This window comes from Cyprinus carpio, chromosome B16, assembly GCF_018340385.1.
Source record: "Cyprinus carpio isolate SPL01 chromosome B16, ASM1834038v1, whole genome shotgun sequence".
NCBI lineage: Eukaryota > Metazoa > Chordata > Actinopteri > Cypriniformes > Cyprinidae > Cyprinus > Cyprinus carpio.
This window is the reverse complement of record NC_056612.1, coordinates 7,246,826-7,265,739: the sequence shown is the minus strand read 5'-3', so window position 1 is coordinate 7,265,739 and position 18,914 is coordinate 7,246,826. Positions and strand designations below refer to the sequence as shown.

The 18,914-nt window shown below is 36.8% G+C and overlaps 1 protein-coding gene across 1 annotated transcript in view; it reads left to right on the top strand.

Annotated features, from left to right (window-relative positions):
- The window catches only part of LOC109066341 (growth factor receptor-bound protein 10-like), a 98,068-nt gene that overhangs the window by 32,208 nt on the left and 46,946 nt on the right, over positions 1-18,914 (top strand). The window contains exons 2-5 of the mRNA XM_042740500.1: positions 80-193; positions 9,953-10,049; positions 17,316-17,523; positions 17,631-17,632. Of these exons, the coding sequence (XP_042596434.1) occupies positions 143-193; positions 9,953-10,049; positions 17,316-17,523; positions 17,631-17,632 (358 nt within the window). The 5' untranslated portion in view covers positions 80-142. The remainder of the gene's footprint in view (positions 1-79; positions 194-9,952; positions 10,050-17,315; positions 17,524-17,630; positions 17,633-18,914) is intronic.

The window sequence follows — 18,914 nt, the reverse complement described above, 5'->3', positions numbered from 1 at the left end:
CTAAGAAAGACATTTCCTTTTTTTTACCTTGAAGAAACATTTGATGTACTGTAACATTTTTGTTTTGGTTTAATTTCAGACTCTTTCCTCATCTATCTGAGGTGGATGTGATATCTGAGAGAGACATTACAAAGCGTGTATCATGGCTGTGGCTGGATGTCCTGATTATTTTCTACACCATCCAAATTACCAGGTATTTGTTTTGTTCTTTTCCTATTACACTGTTTACCCAGCCTCTAGATTGTTATTGTCTTTGTAAGATATTTTTGTTCCAAAACCACTATACAGTATGTTCTTGCCTTAAAACACAAACTGGAGAAGCCAGCCAGATTACACAGAGCCATACTAAAAATGTTCTTGCAGTACCAGTCAGTTTTACTTTAGTATTTTATTTAGTATTTACTTTTTAAAGGAATTAGTAATTACATTATTTCAAAACTACTTTTCAGAGTCAACCCTATATGCCAAGCAAATTTGTTTGGAGTATAATAATGTTAATAGTATTATTTACTAAGGCAGAGCATTGTGAAGAAATTCCAAATGTTAATGACAGCATTTTAACTGAAATTTGAGTGTTTACTATTGTCATTTTGCATTATTGACACACTATTTTCCTATTTAATACTGTAAATTGCTTTGACACAATCTGTATTGTTAAAAGCACTATATAAATAAAGGTGACAGTGGAATATTTTAGGCATTTTGTTTAAAACTGCCCTTTTTTGATTTGGAATATATCCAAGCATTTAAATGTATCCATAACCAAGTTATATGAGGCTGTGCTATATGATGAATAGTGTCGCAACATTTTATGAATCCAGTTCTTCATAATATTTAAGACACAATTTATAATTAAATGTTTATTTATTAATTTATATACATTTAGTGCCTTCTATCCTCTTCCTTTCTCATGGTTTATTTTTATTATTGTTATTATGTATTGTAAAAACTGATAGTTCACCTACTTTAGTTTTGAAGTTTTTGTATGGTTTCTGAGAGCATGTAAGAGGTAAAGTTGAGGGCTTCTGTGTATTTTGAATGTAAAGTACCTGACATGAGAGGTAGATTTAGAGTCTAAGCCTGAATGAAGATGGGGTTACAGGGAATGGTCATTGCATCAGTGTGCATTCCTTTGGGCTGGACGCATTGAATTCACATGGTGAAACCTGACGTAAGAGCATCTAAATTCTAGCCTTATTCTTTGGAGTAACTGGCCGGTTTTGAAGCGGGTCTCCTTGATTGGCATTGTTTACATCCACATTAAGCAGTTCAAACCCAGCTGGGAAATATCAATCAGGCATATCACCCTGTGGAGATCTGGTATTGGTACAGCTTGATTATTAGGCATGTCTTCCTTTGGGACACCCACTGTTGTCCCTAGAGGATATCTTAATGCAAAATACCCAGACGCTCTGATGTGAAATTAGCGTGTCCATTTCATTATGCTTTTCAAAGAATGCATGTGTACATTTTATATACAATATCAAAGATGTATTGTATTACTGTATAACTAGCTACTTTTAAATTTACTGGCAGTTTTTTATCACTTTAAAAACTTTTTTACTTTTTTACTTTTTTTTTTTTTTTTTTAACCAAATTACCCTTCTCCATCCCCAGCTCCTCCTTTCGACCACAGTCAGGACTTGGCCTTCTGATATTCTTTGTTGAAACAGATTCCTTTATGTTGAATTTTGTTTTTGCATTCAATTATCATTAAGAACATTAATGATATCTGCTACATTTATGTTGGTTCTGTTTCTTTTTTTTGCCCAGAACAGAACCATACAGCCTTTGATGATAGTGATCCTGACAAAATGCCATTTATTTTTGCACATTTTTGCCTTACATTTGCAGACTTTTTTATCTTTGTCTCAGACATGGACCAGTCAATATTTAATATAAAAAGAGGCATGACTTTGACTGCCCCATTTGTAAAGTAATATCCACCACAATTGACAATTTTGCCTCTAAAATTTGTTTTGTTAGTGTAATTGTTCAGTCAGTGTCAGTGAAGATCATGCTTGTGATGAAAAAGGAGATGTGATGTGTGAAGAAAACAGGAAAATTAATGTGAATATAACTAATTTGACTAATTCATAATTTGTCATTTTTTAAAAAAAAATTATATTTATAGTCAATATAGATTATGTTGTAATAAATTTAGAATACATAAATATTGCAAAAATATTTAAAATGTAATTCACACCTGCATAATTTTTACCACAACTGAAGTGTTTTGAGAAATTTGTCCATGATGGGTCCGTAAGGAAAATAAAACAAAAATGAAACAATTTGCCTATGATGCATGTATGTCCATATGTGGACATTGTTAAATAATCTAGTCTAGTAATTTAGTTTGAAAATAGCATTTTAAGAGAGTTTAGGAAAGCCCATGCGGTCTCAAGTACCCATAGCTGAAGAAACTTGTATGCTAATGAGGATCAGACAGACTACACCTCTAAGCATTTTCAATGCATTTGGGAGGAGGAGGAGGAATGGTAGAGGCTTTTAGATAGTGGTAAATAAAATGAATCCGCCCACAGCATCAGTCTGTGCCTGTGTAAGTCTGGTAAGTAAGTGGGATTCTGGGCCAGGCTCCAGCTTCAGCTAATGCAGGGGGACTGGAGGCCTGCCACAGCACTTCGAGGAGCGCTCCCTAACTACTGTTTAAAAGGAACTGCTGAACTGGCTTTTATTGAGCTGTGCCTCTCGCCTCTGTGCTCTCAATTAAGATGATGATCTAATGTTTGAATTGCTCTGAAAGTGTAAGCCCCTACTTTCAGATCTTCATTAAGTGTGGGCTTGAATTGAATAAAAATGTATAGCTAAGCGAGCGTTGCGCTAATTTACTCACTTTTCCTGCACGTCCATAATTAAAGAGGCCTTGATATAATAACCTAATAAATCCCGTAGGCTGGTAAATTGAATTTATATGTAGAATACCAAGCAAACTGTAAACTGGGAGGGAATACATCTTTTGAATTTCAAGTGAGAACTCGTCCATTTTCTGTGAATGGTAAAAGTATGCAAATTTGGCGTATGTTTGTGTTTTCTTAGCTTAGTCTAAGAGGATGTTTTTGGTCGGAGGAACATTGCGTTTGCCAGTTGAAGATGAACTGCTCCAGAAATGTGGGTTTGTCATTAGCTCACCAGCCATATTGGCTTTTTTCTCATACTGCTTTAGCCATTAAAGTGTCTGTTGTTGGAGCGCATTGGTATTTTCAGAGCTGTAAATTTTTCGCCTCAAGTTTTATAGCTGTTTTCAGAGTGAATCAGGACAACACATGGTTCCTTGTTCCTGGAAGTCAATTTTCCTTTTCTTGGTATTTCTAAGAACTTGAGGATTCTGTATCAAGAATCTGATTCTGATCCTTTCTCTAAATTGAAGTAGAAGTTCTTTGAGGATCTAGTGTGTCTGGCTCATCCCATACAGAATATGGGATGTGATAAATGAAATATATTGCCTTATATCAAGACTGATATTGTCATATATGTTACATGTAAGTCCATATGTAATTTTCACATTCAGTGCATACATTCTCTGAATAGATGAAGATGTAATTTTATATCATATTTAAAATCCTCATAGTAAAATTTGTATGTTAACAGTTTAGGGCCCAACTCTTAGTATTAACTTAACATGCATATTACTAGCATTTTGGCTGTTTATTAGTACTTATAAAGCATATATCAATGCCTTATTCTGCATTTTAGATGCCTTCATCCTACCCCATATATAAACTTAACAACTACCTTACTAACTATTAATAAGCAGCAAATTAGAGGTTTACTGAGGCAAAAGTTGTAGTTAATAGTCAGTTAATAGAGAGAATTAGTCTTTATTCACCAGAGAATAATTAAAAAATAATATATCTGTCAGGAATACGGACCTGTCTGTGTGTGTTTTTGCTCCGTGACTCAGTTTCTGTCTCCTGTTAATTGTGTTAATTTGATCCCAGGTGTGTCTCGTTCCTCCCTTATTATCCTCTCCTTAAAAGCCCTAGTCCATTCAGTTTTTTTTTTTTTGTCGGGTCTACTTGTTGCTACGTGTGTTTCATGTGATTTCCTGTATTGGATATACCCTGTTTGTGAACTCCATTAAAGATTGTTTTATGTACTCCACGTCTCCTTGTTCCTCACTACACAGAGTGTGACAGAAGACCCAACCAGAAACAGTTACCTCCATTTGTCTCCCCTCAGTTTGTTTTCCGTTTTTTCTTAGTCCTTTTGTTTCCATTGTGTTGTCCTATGGATCCCCTCCTTCGCCCGGAATACCTCCTCCTCCTGCTGGAGCAAGGGAAGAAATCACTCGGGGTCCACTCCAGACTGTTCTGGGTACTGGCAAGCCTCACCAACTATCCGGATGCCGTCCCCGAGTAAATTTCTCCACCTTTGTGGAGTGGACACTGGCAAGAAATGGATCTCCGTTCCCCACCGGTTCCCAGGAGCTTATTGCCAGTGCCACTCCTGACCCAGAGCCCAGCCCACCATCTCCCCGCTGTACGGAGCATAAGCCCGTCTGCTCCATTGCCCGCTCCTCGAAAGTGCCATCCAGTGCGTGCTCCTCGAAAGTGCCCTTCAGTGCCTGCTCCTCAAAAATGCCCGCCCTTCCATCCGCTCCTGCATCCTCAACCGCTGTCATCTGGCAGCCCCTCTTCTCGCCTTCAGCCCACCGTCATTGCAGTGCGAGCCCTACGAGACTGCCATACTCCAGCGTCGCCGGGGTCTGAGTATCTCTCACCTCCGTCTTCAGCCCGTAGACCTAGTGGCTCCACTTCGGCTCCTAGCTCCCTCGTCTCCACCTTCACCCATCGATCCATCAGCTCCACTGGGCTCCCTCGTCCCTCCGGCTCTGCCTTGATAGGGCATCGATCTGCCATCGCCTCTGGACTCCTCTCCTCTGGCTGCGCCTCGTCGCTCTGTCCCACCGGCTCCATTGGGCTCCTTCCTCCCACCAGCTCCACCTTGGCCCTTAGTCGCTCCGGCTCCGCCATGGATCTCCAGATTTCTGCCTCGGTCGTCAGAGCCCTCGGCTCCACCCTGGCTTGTTGGCTCTCCGCCTCGGGCTCCTCCTCCATGGCTCCTCCCTCTGTCGGCTCCACTGTGGGTAGACATCATGGCTGTGGCCTGGGTCCAGCTGGACACCTCCTTCTCCAAGCCCCTCCTTTTTCCTAACTGGCTCCTCCCTCCATCAGCTCCTCCCTGGTCTCTGCCTGTCGTCCTCCTCCTAGATATCCATTCTCTTCCGGAACATCCTCCTTAGTTCCCACCCGTGCTTCCCCTTCTGTTATTTGTACAGTGCAAGGATGCACCTTCCGGGAGGGGGCGTTATGTCAGGATTATGGTCCTGTCTGTGTGTGTTTTTGCTCTGTGACCCAGTTTCTGTCTCCTGTTAATTGTGTTAATTTGATCCCAGGTGTGTTTTGTTCCTCCCTTATTATCCTGCCTTTAAAAGCCCTAGTCCATTCAGTTCTTGTTTGTCGTGTCTATTTGTTACTGCGTGTGTTTCCTGTTATTCCCTGTATTGGATATACCCTGTTCCTGGAGTCCATTAAAGATTGTTTCGTGTATTCCGTGTCTCCTCGTTCCTCTCTACACAGAGTGTGACAATAGCACAGTTTCCACCAAGAAAAAAAAACTTTAATATTTTTTATATATATATATACAGTATATATATATATATATATATATATATATATATATATATATATATATAATATTTATGTCACAATCTATACATCTAACAGACCAATTTACTGTTAGTAAAAGGAAAAGTAATTTATGAATGAGGCTCTGTTTTCACAGTGTAATCCGTCCTGCCAGAGGAATTCACAGTGGCCTGACCATCTGAGGATAAGCAGGACTGCAATGTCACCTTTTGTACCTTAAGCATTATATTAGTACAGCTCATCTGAAGGATAACCAAGTCAGCACACAAAATGCATGACGTAGCCATGTTTATTGACAAAATTTTGTTAGGAACACTGTGTTTTAGAGTATACACAACACAATAGGTTAAATCGAGTCTGGTTTGTATAGTAGGAGATTTATGAACCTTAATAAATACCTCATGTATATATATATATTGCATCCACCTGTTAGCAGAAACTTGATCTGTGTATGACAGCACATGAAGGGTTGTGACTTTACATCACATGCATGTTTGAGGATAAATTAACCACAGCACCCTTTAATGGATCCCTTAAAACACTCCTTGCAAGATTTTTTTTTGTCTAAATATAGCCTTGATATCAAAAGGTGACATTTACCTAGTACTGTATGTATTCATTTTATTTTATTTCATTCATTCATTCATTCATTCATTCATTCATTCATTCATTCTTCACACATCACTTATATTTTAAATAAAAATGTTCTTCGCTAAAAAAGAATTCTTCTTGATAACCAAGTACCCAAACTTTATTTTCAGCAAATTATAGCTTGTGGTGGACAGTTATAATGTAAAAACTGATATACTGTACTTTTTTTTTTTCATTAAATAGTTAAATTGTTTATATTTAGATATTTTAGTAGATATCATACAAATAATAATAATTACTATTATTATTGTTATATGTTTGATGGATGTTCTTATTAAGTCTGGGACAAGAATCCAGCAATGAAATGTATAAATAAATGGTATTTTGAAAAGGAACAAAACTAAATTATGAAAGAATTTTATTAATTTGTGTAAAACTGATACTTTATGAAAGAATTTTATTAATTTGTGTAAAAACTGATACTTTTTCATTAAATCTCTCAATTATATATATATATATATATATATATATATATATATATATATATATATATATATATATATATATATATATAATAAAGTGGTCATATTTTAAGTTGCAGGTCTGGGTCTGGGACATGAATCAAACAATAAAATTTATAAATAAATTATGAAAGAATTTGTAAGAGCATAATTTGACCTTGATATGTTTGTTTAAATAAAAACCAGCCACTGTCCATAGAATTTACTTTTATAAAATGGTCTTTGTTATAAAATGATCTGTATAACATCTAACATTACTCAGATTTTCTTTTCTTGTTTAACTGATCAACTTTCCCAAAATCTCTGTAAAAGTCCTGTACAGCCAGCAAAGAGGCAACACAGACCTATAGATTGTGGTCCCAGACAAACTTAAAGCATGATATTAGAGGTCTTAGCTCTGTCTGGGCCTTCTGCTAGGTTCAGTCAGACAGAACCACTCTGGCTTCCCCCAGTATAAGTACGGGTTGAACAGTTCCGTCACACTTGGCTAGCTAGAATCCCCACTCATGCTCACATACACACAGTCTTTCTGCCCTTAAGAAAAATTTCAGACTTTTAATGCTAATGCCAATATGCATTGCTTTAGGATTTACATTCAGACTGCAGGAGACCACAAGAAGAGACTAGAAGTCCTTTCTGGTACAAAACTTCATCTGACCATATGATACATAGCAATATATGTATAAACAAAATTCGCACAGAACAGACTAGATAGGCTGTTGGCTCCAAGCTGATCTGTTAAATTATCAGTTAAAAAACAAACAAACAAACAAACCAAAAAAACATTTATTCCAACTAGAAATAATAAATAAATAAATAAATAAATATATAAATAAAATTCTGTTGAAGCATCAGGAATTTAAAAGTGCATGAATACTTATGGAGAATAAATATGAAGAACAAAACTTGAGATGTGGTGTACATGGGAATATAAAAGTAATTATTTTGCTAAATAAACTGGAGATTCTTCTTTAAACTTTTGGATTCCATGTTGTGAATGTTATTTATTTACTTATATTATTTGTATTCTTGTGGTTGATTCTTTTAACAGCATTGGGTAAAATGCCACCGCCAACATTAAAAAAAACAAAAAAAACAACCCTAATTAGTCACAGTTTTTAGGAAAAACTAGTATGATAGACAGATTCAGAATTACGCAAACTAGCTGCAAATTTCCAACAATGTCACTTGGCAGTAGTACCCATGAAGTAGTCAACTACACTAGATGTCTTCTGGGAATAAAACCTATAGTGTAAAAAAAAAAAAAAAATGAGTGGTGTTTGGCAAGCATCACTATTTCCTCACACTTTGGGAAAAAAAAGTTTTAAACATCCTATATTGCCCTATGGATGCCTCAAATCATATAGTTTGTTGAGAAGAGGAAATTAATAATTGTTAGTGATTGTTGTTATAATACAGAATTTATATTTGTCATTTATAACATTTATATTACATTATTACAACTGTATTGTGAATACGTGCAATACTTTAAACAGTCTATGCAAACACACATATGCTACATAAATGCCATATCAGATGTAGCTTTTATTCTATTTGTGTAGTATTAAGATGTTTTGTTGATGAAATTTCATTTGTAACAGTCTATTTTTCTGATTGAAGTATTTGGTAAATCTAAGCATTTGGCATAAAAGGCAATACAAACATTTAATAATTATAACATTGGTCTTCACAAAGGTATTTTTTAAAAAAAAAAAGCCCCTGGAAATCAATGGGCAAATATTGTCCCTTTATAGAAAAGTTCATTTCTGACCATGTGTCCCTGACAAGATTTCCTTCATGCAGGAGTCATACAGGGTCCCAAATTTTTTGAATGTAGTTTCATCATGAAAAATGCTTACAATTAATGATATCTAGATGTTCATCAGCACTGAAATGTGTTTGACCAAAAATGTCAACACACCAGTTCCTTTTTCATTTGGTATCATTCAACAAAGTGATGAGCAACACGGCTGCATGTGTGCGGCATATTCACATTTACATAATAATACAAAACAATCTTGCTCTGGTTCTTGAACATTGTACATAACGTTCAGAAGCCATAAAACTACTGACTCTCTGCAGCCACATCACAGCCAGATTCTGGGTTTCGCGGTCTCGCTCTGAGAACCATCTCCAAATACAAGAGTGCCGCAGGACATTCTGTTCCCAGCTCGTGCTGTGAAAGCTCCAATCAGCGCTGAAAGCGATATCCCACAATCCTTGATCCTACTGCACTCAAACCCAGCCTTTAGTTTTTGTACAGCATCCAAGAGTTCAAAGTGTTCCCCTCTGGTGAGACAGCAGAGAGGCTCTGTTTTGGAAAGGAATGAGTTTTTGAATCGAGTCGCCACCTGTAGTTTACACACGGAGAACGTGGCTCCCAGCTGCCAGTCGCTTTAGATCTAGTTCCGTGAATACAATGGCACAGTTTCAGCTGATCACATGGCAGGGCCACGTCTGTACGGTGCTGTTTTTCTCATAGCCTGTAAACACAGCCGTGACCCTCCCCAGATACGGCAGGGGGTCTTCTGAGGACAAGGAAAGGGCCTCCTCTCTTCTCTTTCATCACAGATTGGGCAATTGCTTTCATTCCTGAAAACGGACGGGAAAATGTTTATACATGTAAACATGTATTGCACCTTAACATGCATCAGACATGGTCTTGTTTTCTAATAAAAAGGTTATTAATTTATTTAAAATTGTATTATATAATGTAACTTGTTTTTAGAGACTATGTAAATTTTTTTGTAACATAAACCTCAATTGTGAAATGTGATTTAAGATATGTAGGTGTATAACTACTAATTGTAACTTTTTAGATATTTTACTGGGAAAAAATACTGATTTACAGTTTAATGAAATTCCTAGACAACATTTTGGAGGGATCGCCTATTTTCCAGGCCTGTTCTGTCAGACTTAAACTGGTTTATTCCTTCATGGATAATAAAATGTGTGTTTTTTTGTGTGTGTTTGTGTGTGTGTGTGTGTGTGTGTGTTTGTGTGTGTGTGTGTGTGTGTGTGTGTGTGTGTGTGTGTGTGTGTGTGTGTGTGTGTGAGAGAGAGAGAGAGAGAGAGAGAGAGAGAGAGAGAGAGAGAGAGAGAGAGAGAGTGGTGTGACTAATATAAAAAAAAATGCTTTTAGCATGACCGCTTTATTGGCTTCTGTCTCAGCAGGATAATGTAGACCGAGCTGCCAATCACAGACAGGCGGATTTAATTGGACCAGGTTTTCAGCAGTCAACCAATCGGAATTCACCCAGCCATCAAGGTCAGTGAACTAATAATTTGCATGCACACTTCATAAATTCCTTAAAATAAGATACCCTGGCTGCTGTGTTTGTAATTTTTTTAATTTATTTTTTTTAATACTTTTTTTATGGTTATGGTGTATGTTCTTAATATCCCAAACAGAGGTAAAGCATTTTTAATAGATGTCCAGAATTGCTTCTAGTTTAATAACTCACACAATTAACAAGTGTGTGTGCATACTTGATTATGGGCAGGGGCCATCTGTCTCACACACTTGGACTTGGGTGGGGGCTGTCTGTCGTAGACGCCTTTTATAGTTGGAGACTTGCTCATTAAGTTCAAACTGGGATCTATATTCAGGCGTTTCCGCTGTAAACACTCCAGCAGTTCAAAGGCTTGATTTGTAAAGACACAGGGTGCCACTCATTAAGCCTCCAACCAAATTGTGCCATACAAAAATACAGAGGCATGATATTTGGAGCATGAGATTTAAGCACAATATCGCCTCAGCATGGGATGTAGAGCCTGAAGTTTTTTTTTTTTCTTTCTGAAAATCTGATGTTGTCATTGAAGTAAATGGAGCAGAAATTTTTCATTTAGGACTTTTCAGAGTGTGCTGAAAAAATCCTCACAGCTGTGACTACACTAAACTATTGGCTCTGATAATTTAAAGGCCCTTAGTATTTCATTTGCTGAGTGGTGTTTGTCAAACACAGTTACACACATTTATACATATATTCTATTGATTGGTGGATTTTTAACACTGTTTAATAATGTTTATTCAGAGTATTATATAAACACTCTTATCACACAACTAAATGAATGAATGTATATATATAAAAAAAAAACTAGAAAAAATTGCAAGAGTTTGTTCCCATGTCTGTTCTTTGACCCTGCAGTTTTTATACTCCACTGAAAACAACAAACTGTGACAACAAAGGTCTTATTTTGGGATGTCGGAATGCAGATAAAAATAGATGAGAAGTATTTTGTACGTCAAATCTCAGATTGAGGCCAGAAATATTCATTGCTGTGTCGAAATCCCATGTGACAATTACTGCTATGATTTTGCAGCTTAAAACCTCTCACATTCTTATAATCTTTTAATAGAGTTAAAGACCACACTCTATTGTTTGCTACGAAGTTAACTGGCTTATGAAGTTTATTGAAACTGAGGTGCTTTATTGAAATGTGACATTGTAGGCTTTTAGCTCAAATGGATTACATTCGACGGGTCAAAGTAAATGTTTTGCTTTCTGGAAGTGTGTGGGGTCTGTCATTGATCCTCTCTCATGAAAGGAGCATTCAAAACTGAATGGCAATGAAGTTACATTATTAACTATAAGTGTTATTCAGCTAAGGTTTTTAGTAAGAATGCATGATTAATATTTATATGTGGTTTTGTGTTCTGCAGAAGAAAGACTAGCAGTCATGCAGTTTTTAGTATGAGGTTTTTTTTTTATCAGTTTAATTGAGATATTTATCTGGAGATATTTATTAGTTCTGGCCTTGAAACTGAAAGGCTGGATCGGACCACTGCAGAGTTATTCAAGGTTTTCCTTTGTTGAGGTCGGTGCGTCTCCTTCACGGCATGGTTCTGATGGACCCTTGGGCAGCAATATCCAGGGTTTTGCATTCTTTAGAAGAAAGAGAGGTTTTAGTGTGGTGGGCGGATGGGGCTTATAAGATTATGGAAGGTGAGGTATATGAAACTCTGATTAGATTGATGTTTCCCAAGAACAGGCCCTGATCCCCATTATTGTTTTTCCAGATTTTCCCTCTCTCTACTCACACTCTGCTCTTGGACTGCCAGGGGCATTTTTACCCATCATTCTCTCTTTGACTACTTTTACATGCACACCAAAAAAACTGCTTATTGCAAGAAAGCCATTCAGGACACGAAAGCGGCATATAGAAATTAAATGTATGTCATTTAATTACCCTGTCATTTCAAACCTTTATAGCTTTCTTTTGTGGAATGAAAAAGAAGATATTTTTTTAAGAATGTTGGTAACTGAAGAGATTTGGTTACCATTGACTTCTATTAAATGGACAAAAACACGTTCATGTTCCACAGATAAAAAGGAAGACATACAGTTTTGTAATGAGGGTGAGTAAATGTTGACAGAATTTAGTTTTTCGGGTGATCTGTCCCTTTAACCCACATATACGGTGAGTGCAATACCATCAGTAAACTGTTTTCTCTGTACCTTTATGTTACTTTAGCTATTCATATGGCAGAATTCCACAGACAAAATGTAGTCATCTCATTAGGAATTTTTTGGGAAGGACAAGTGAGACGAAAAATTTCCTTTCATTGATTTTACATCGGCTTCAAGTTTGTTGAGCTGTTAGCAGTTTTGTTGTGGACTATATCTTTAATGGTCACACTTTATTATAAGGACTAATTCTCACTATTGACTAACTATCGACTACTAGTTTGATACTTTTTGACGCCTTTAATGATGTTCTTTTTATCTTTTTCGGAATGTGACAGATCCCATACCCATTTACTTTATGGTACTGTATATGTTGGAGGATCAGGATCACCCTGCATCTCCATTATCTGTCAAAAACAAAACTCAGCTTCATATTTCTAATCCTTCTCCTACTCCTTCTCTATATGAATCCCCCACCCTATATATCTTCCTCCTTCCCTACTGTCCACCCCTCCAGTATGGTGCTTATATGAAGGCACTGTATTGTTTGGCCAACTTGGGAATTCTTTAGAGTGCTGACTATATCTGTGAAAAGACTAGCTCCACTGCCTCCTTTCACATACATTCGTGTGTGTTTTTTGAGGCACATACCCCCCCCCCCAAGGGTCTTCTACGAGACGCTCCTGCCCAAGCGACTCCTCCTTTCTCCTTTTATTTCACCCGTCTCTTTGTTCACTCACAATTTGCATGTTAATTGTCACCAGCTGGATGGTCTAATGGACTCAGTCGTAAACATGGTGCTATAAAACATGTTTTTAAACTTTTGCATTTGTCTTTAACAGTCTGGCATAAATTATGCCAGCAAATTAGCAAAAATTAGCTCATGTGCACTATTGCTAAAGTGAACCCATATGGAAATCACTGACATATCAAGGGTGTGTTTCAAGCATCACCCTTTACTAATTGTTGGAAATCTTTTAATTAGACAAATATCTAAGGCCTGGTAAATACCCGTCCCAGATGATCCAATTATAAGTGAGCAGTCAAGACATATTGACACTGGTATTAACATGTTAAAATGTGTACTGCTTTTAAGGCATAACCAGCTATGTTTAAAGGGGTTAGTTGACCCAAAAATTACAACTTTGTCAGAATTTATGGAAATGTCATTCCAAACCCATAAGACTTTCATCTTTGGAATACAAATACATAGAGCACATCAAATAACAGCAGCTCAAACCTGCTTGATTGATGCCCAAGAACCAATGAGGTTTGTTATTATGCAAACACTGTTAGGCTTCTTTTTATTATATTTGATGAACTCTGTATGTACTGTATGTATGTTGATCAGTGTCTCTTCAGAAGATTTATATTAAACCACTCTTGTAATTACTTCTAAAATGTCTTTATCAACTTTTTTGAGGCATAAATAATCCCTTTCTTTAAATGTATTTATTTATTTATGTTTATTTTTTTTTTCTTAATGTAGCTCCATCTACTGGTGTCTTCCTTTACACTAACACTGAATGTATTCCATCCAGTGTTTTTCTTTGATAATAATCATCTTTCTTTGTCATTTTATCCAAGAATGTGTATCTAATTAGATTGCTTTGTGTGAGAACTGTTTTCATTAATAAGCCGAAAGAACACAGGTTAAGGTGTTTACATACCTTAATTGGTAAATATTAAATTGTGTCAGTCTGTTTATGCTTATCTATCTTATGACCATTATATTTTACTCTCTTTTTGAAAACTTTTTATAGCCAATTGACTCCAACCACTTTATTTTCCCAATCCATTTAACACAAAATGTTGTGTATGACTTGGGATTTTGCTCTTTGTTTTTACAGAAAATGTATTAAAATCAATAATCTAGAAACACGCTCAGTGTCCTTAATTGCAATTGACTGGTTCATGAGTCGGACCCCTAGCAGCCATGCACCAGCTCCAGCGCTACAACTACTCCAGTGTATAAGTAGCAAAAAAGTTGGCAGAACTTAGTTTACCTCAGCCTGGAATTTAATCAGATTCTGGCGCTGCAGTCTCTACTTTCACAAATACGGTTAGCATTAGTTTAATCAGCTGATTTCCCACACGGTAATAAAACAGTACATTTGATGCAGTGTTCCCATGGCTGCTGAGTCAGTTTGCATTGCATTCCGCACTCGCTGAATGCTGAGCACCGAGTGCAGCCGGCGGGGCTGGAGGAGCTGCTCTACTGAATCATTTATTTCTCAGAGATGTCTGGGATGTGTCCCAGGCCCTCCTCATTGCCATCTACCTGAGAAATATACCAGATTTAAATTTTCATATTTTCTGTAAAAGCAGCATGCTTTTAAAATTCACTCCTTCTATTTTCTGTTTAGAACTGTTTATTTGCCTCATACCCTGAGGAAAGGTTAAAGGATTGGTTCATGCATTTGCTGTCTCTCAGGATTTCTCTGGACAATTGACAGTTAAACTTTATGTCTGCTTATGGCTCATCTGTAAAAGACAAATTGCTCTCATCTTAGATCAAAACAGTTTTTTTTTTTTTTTTTTTTTTTTTTAAGAATATCCTGCTCTTTTTAATATAATGTAAGTAATGGGGCTGTCAGTACATATGACTCATTATATTCAAAGTCTTCTGGTTCAATCTGGCTCACCCGTGGCACATTCGTGGGAGTATTTGAGAGTAGTAATGTCTGATTCAGAGAGAAATCATTATGTTGTGCTTATTACCAACCTTTAACAATGAAACAATGTCAGTTCAGTTGTTTCAACATTAAAAAATGATGAAACAGAGTTTGAAAAAAGGCAACAAAATACTTATAAATTTGGAAATTTTAACAAGATGTAGGCCTACAAAAATTAAGATGTTGAAACATACAGTATCTTTCTCAAATTGCTTTGTAAATTTAAAGGGATATTTAACAGTGATTCAACCTTGATCCATGACGTAGTTTCACCCATGGATAAATGTTGAAATGCCTGATAGGTTTCAATTAATTGATTGTGGTTTGAATCATATGCTGATTAATCAAACTAAGATTACTCAGATGGCTCCTGAGATGACTCAATAACTGGGTTGCTGAACTGCACAGATTTTTTTATGATACTTGATACCATATACTGTAGGTTAGGAATGACATGAATGTGTGTAAATGATGACACACTTTTAATTTTTGGGTGAAGTATTCACATAAAGTGAAAGCTTTGTTATTGGGAACAACTGTCAGTGAATTGTGTTGAATTTGATATTCCAACACAGGCTAATCTATGCCTGTAATAGTCTCCTGTCTGTGCTTTACAAATCATCAGGTGTTTTTCTTTCGGAGTGCCTGCATAACACCCTGTCTGAGACGGTTATCTTCTTAAACATACTCCTGCAGTTATACTGGTGGTATTTTTGAGAATATACCGTGGATTTGCAAAGGCCAAAAAAAGGTGTCTGAGACAGTTATCTTCTTCAAAAAAAAAAAAAAAAAAAAGAAAAGGTTGCCAAATACAGATTTAATTTGTCCTGTGTAAATTGTTTTGATTTTTATCCACTTGTTTGTTTTAGCACCCTCTGCTGGACATACAAAAAAATAAATAAAAAAATAAATAAAAATAAAAATGTTAGTGTTTGCTTTACAGCAGGCCATAATGTTAAAGGAATAATTTACACACACACACACACACACACACACACACACACACACACACACACACACAAAAAACAAAAAAAAAAAAACCTGTAAATAATTATTTACTCATCCCCAAGTAATTCCAGGCTAAAATTTGATTAATGTCTGATTTGACAGCAAATAAATAAGTGCAAAAACAACAAAACTGAAACACATTCTAAAAAAAACAAAAAAAAAAAAAACACTGGGACACATGATGTGGTCAGAACTGTTAACAGGTTGAGTGGATTATTATCAATCAAAAAGCAGGATGTATATCACTCACTCTGAATGTAATTATTAATTTCAATATATTTTTCAAAATATCAAGCTTTAAAACTCCAGTTTTCATTCATTGTAATTCCATGGAATTAAGTGACATGAATATATGTGAACTTGCCCTTTAAATTAATGAGTTTATGAGTTTAGATTTAGAAGTAAAGTTAGAATTAACATTAGTGCACAGATTTAAATGTATTTATTCAGCACTAAACAGAACTGCATCATTTTTGATGTTTGCCAGAAATGTGGTTCAGAGTGCCATTTTGTCATGCTATTAAGCCATGTTCAATTAAAATAACCTGTCAATCACAACTCTCTCTGGAGCAATGGACCAGTTTGTCGAGTTTCAAAAGATAGTCGGGGTTTAAACAGGGGACAGTGAGCACATCCCAAACACGCAAAATGAAAACAAAATTGTAGCTATATTTATCAATACTAATGTTATATTTGTGTATTATTTTATTTTATTTTTATATAATTTATGATTCATACCCAAGACCTTTGTCCCTTTTACCCCATGGCGTGACTTCACTCTCAACCTCCCCACTGTGCTAAAGCCTGAGTGTGTGAATGTATCTTGGCTCTCCAGGATCTCTAAGTAGAGAAGGGGCTTACCTGTCTCTATTAATACATCAGCTGATCATCTGATTATCTGATGGGTTTTCAGAAAAAGGTCTTTCAGAGGGCACAGCTACACATGGGGTGCCAAGTATAGCACAGAAAAAAAGTACAAATAAAATAAAAATAGGTGCATATATTAGTGCAGAAACGATTTAAAAAGTTGAGTATGAGACTGCACTACAATATGTGAGTGTATTAAATTGCCCTCTAGTGGTGTAATCATATAACGCATCACTGAAAGTTAATACATTGTGCATGATAGTTCCAGTCAAAGATGCCTTTTGCTTAATTCTATCTTACAAACATTATAAAATACCAAGTATAATAAAATGGCTGTGACATGAAACAACTGTTGTCCATATCAATGCTCAGCGCCTGTGGACAAAAAATATTTACTGTAGATCACACAGATGGCACATTCTAAATTTGCTTGATACAACATCCTTCTAGTCAAATTTTTTTGTCTGATAAAAGGAAACTAATTAATTAACAGACTTGATATTTAGTATATATTATATCTGATATTATTAAGTATATCTGACATGTTTTTTTTCTTCCTATTTCTCTCCCTGTCAGAAGATGACGTGGATCTGGAAGCTCTGGTGAATGACATGAACTCATCCTTTGAGAGTCTGTACACTTCTTGCAGTGTGCAGACAGAATCCACTCCACTGCTGCACAATGGCCAGCCTCATCGCTCTGCCACCTATCAAACACAGGCTCAGCCCACCTCCCCTCACCAGAGACTGCACCGGTCCCAGCCCATGCACATCCTCGCTGTCAGGTGAAAACCCTGCACATATATCACACACACACTGTGGCCCCAAAAAGTATTTGGACTCTAAAGCCACATGTGTGAGTGTCATTGTATTAGACAACAAAACATCAAAGAAGTGTATATTTTAAAAAAGATAGCACCCTTTCAAAGCAAGATGTTTAACATTAGCTCTTTCCCCGCCATTGACAAAATTTTCCATCATTTGTCTGACAATGCTCCTCCGCCATCTGACAGAACTTTCCAGCTTTCTGTGTTTTTACTGTTATATGGTAGGAGGCGCTATTACACATCTACTGAATGAATACTAAATCTCTGGATAAAATGCAGGTAAAGTGATTGTTACATGTGGCCAAGTACGGTAACCCATACTCAGAATTAGTGCTCTGCATTTATCCCATCCTAAGTGCACACACACAGCAGTGAACACACACACACACCCCGAACACACACCCGGAGTAGTGGGCAGCCATTATTTGCTGCAGTGCCCAGGGAGCAGTTGGGGGTTTGATGCCTTGCTCAAGGGCACTTCAGTCATGGTATAGAAGGTGGGAAAGAGCACTGTACATTCACTCCCCCCACCTACAATCCCTGCCGGTACCGAGACTCAAACCTGCAACTTTTGGGTTACAAGTCTGACTCTCTAACCATTAGGCCACGACTTCCCCAAAGTAAAAAAGAAGAAGAAGCAGTAACAAGCAATTGGGTATTTAAGCAGGTGCATATTTAAAATAGAGTAGAGGCCCTGTTCTTTTAACATATCTTTCAACATATTGCATGTTCTCATATTCATACATCAAAATTCTGTGGACCATGAAAATTTTGTGAAAATTATTAAAGAGGCCATGAACTGAGAAACATAAAGATAAACCAAAATTCCCTTGATTTTTTGACATATAAGAGGTCAAAGTACTATAAAAACATACTGTAAGTTTCAGATCTCAGAACTTTCTTGTTAGTCTAAAAACAGATAATATTGTAGCCAGTCTGCCAAAACAATAGCTTGTGGAATGTTCTAGTCTATGATGTAATAGTGTGGACCTCCACAAAAGAAGATCAACACCTGCTTCAACATTACTGCCTTTTATAGCTTTTGGACCATTCTTGTCTTTAGTGTGGCATTTAACCATGGTTCCCCGAGAGGGAAAGAGACGCTGTGCCCCCAAGGGGCACATTGGGGAAATGCAGCCTGCATGACCAGTGTCTGAAGTACATGTGAAACAACGCCAACCTATTGGTCCACCTGGCTCATGACGTCATAGCTGAATATGTCATCCACTAAGCTGTCTGAAGGAGATGTAAACAGGCAGGCCAAAGTGGCAGAAATGGGGGAACCCGGCTGATCAAGGGGAACATCCCATCCAAGTAGGAACACAGCTATCCTCAGATAGCTATGCTAT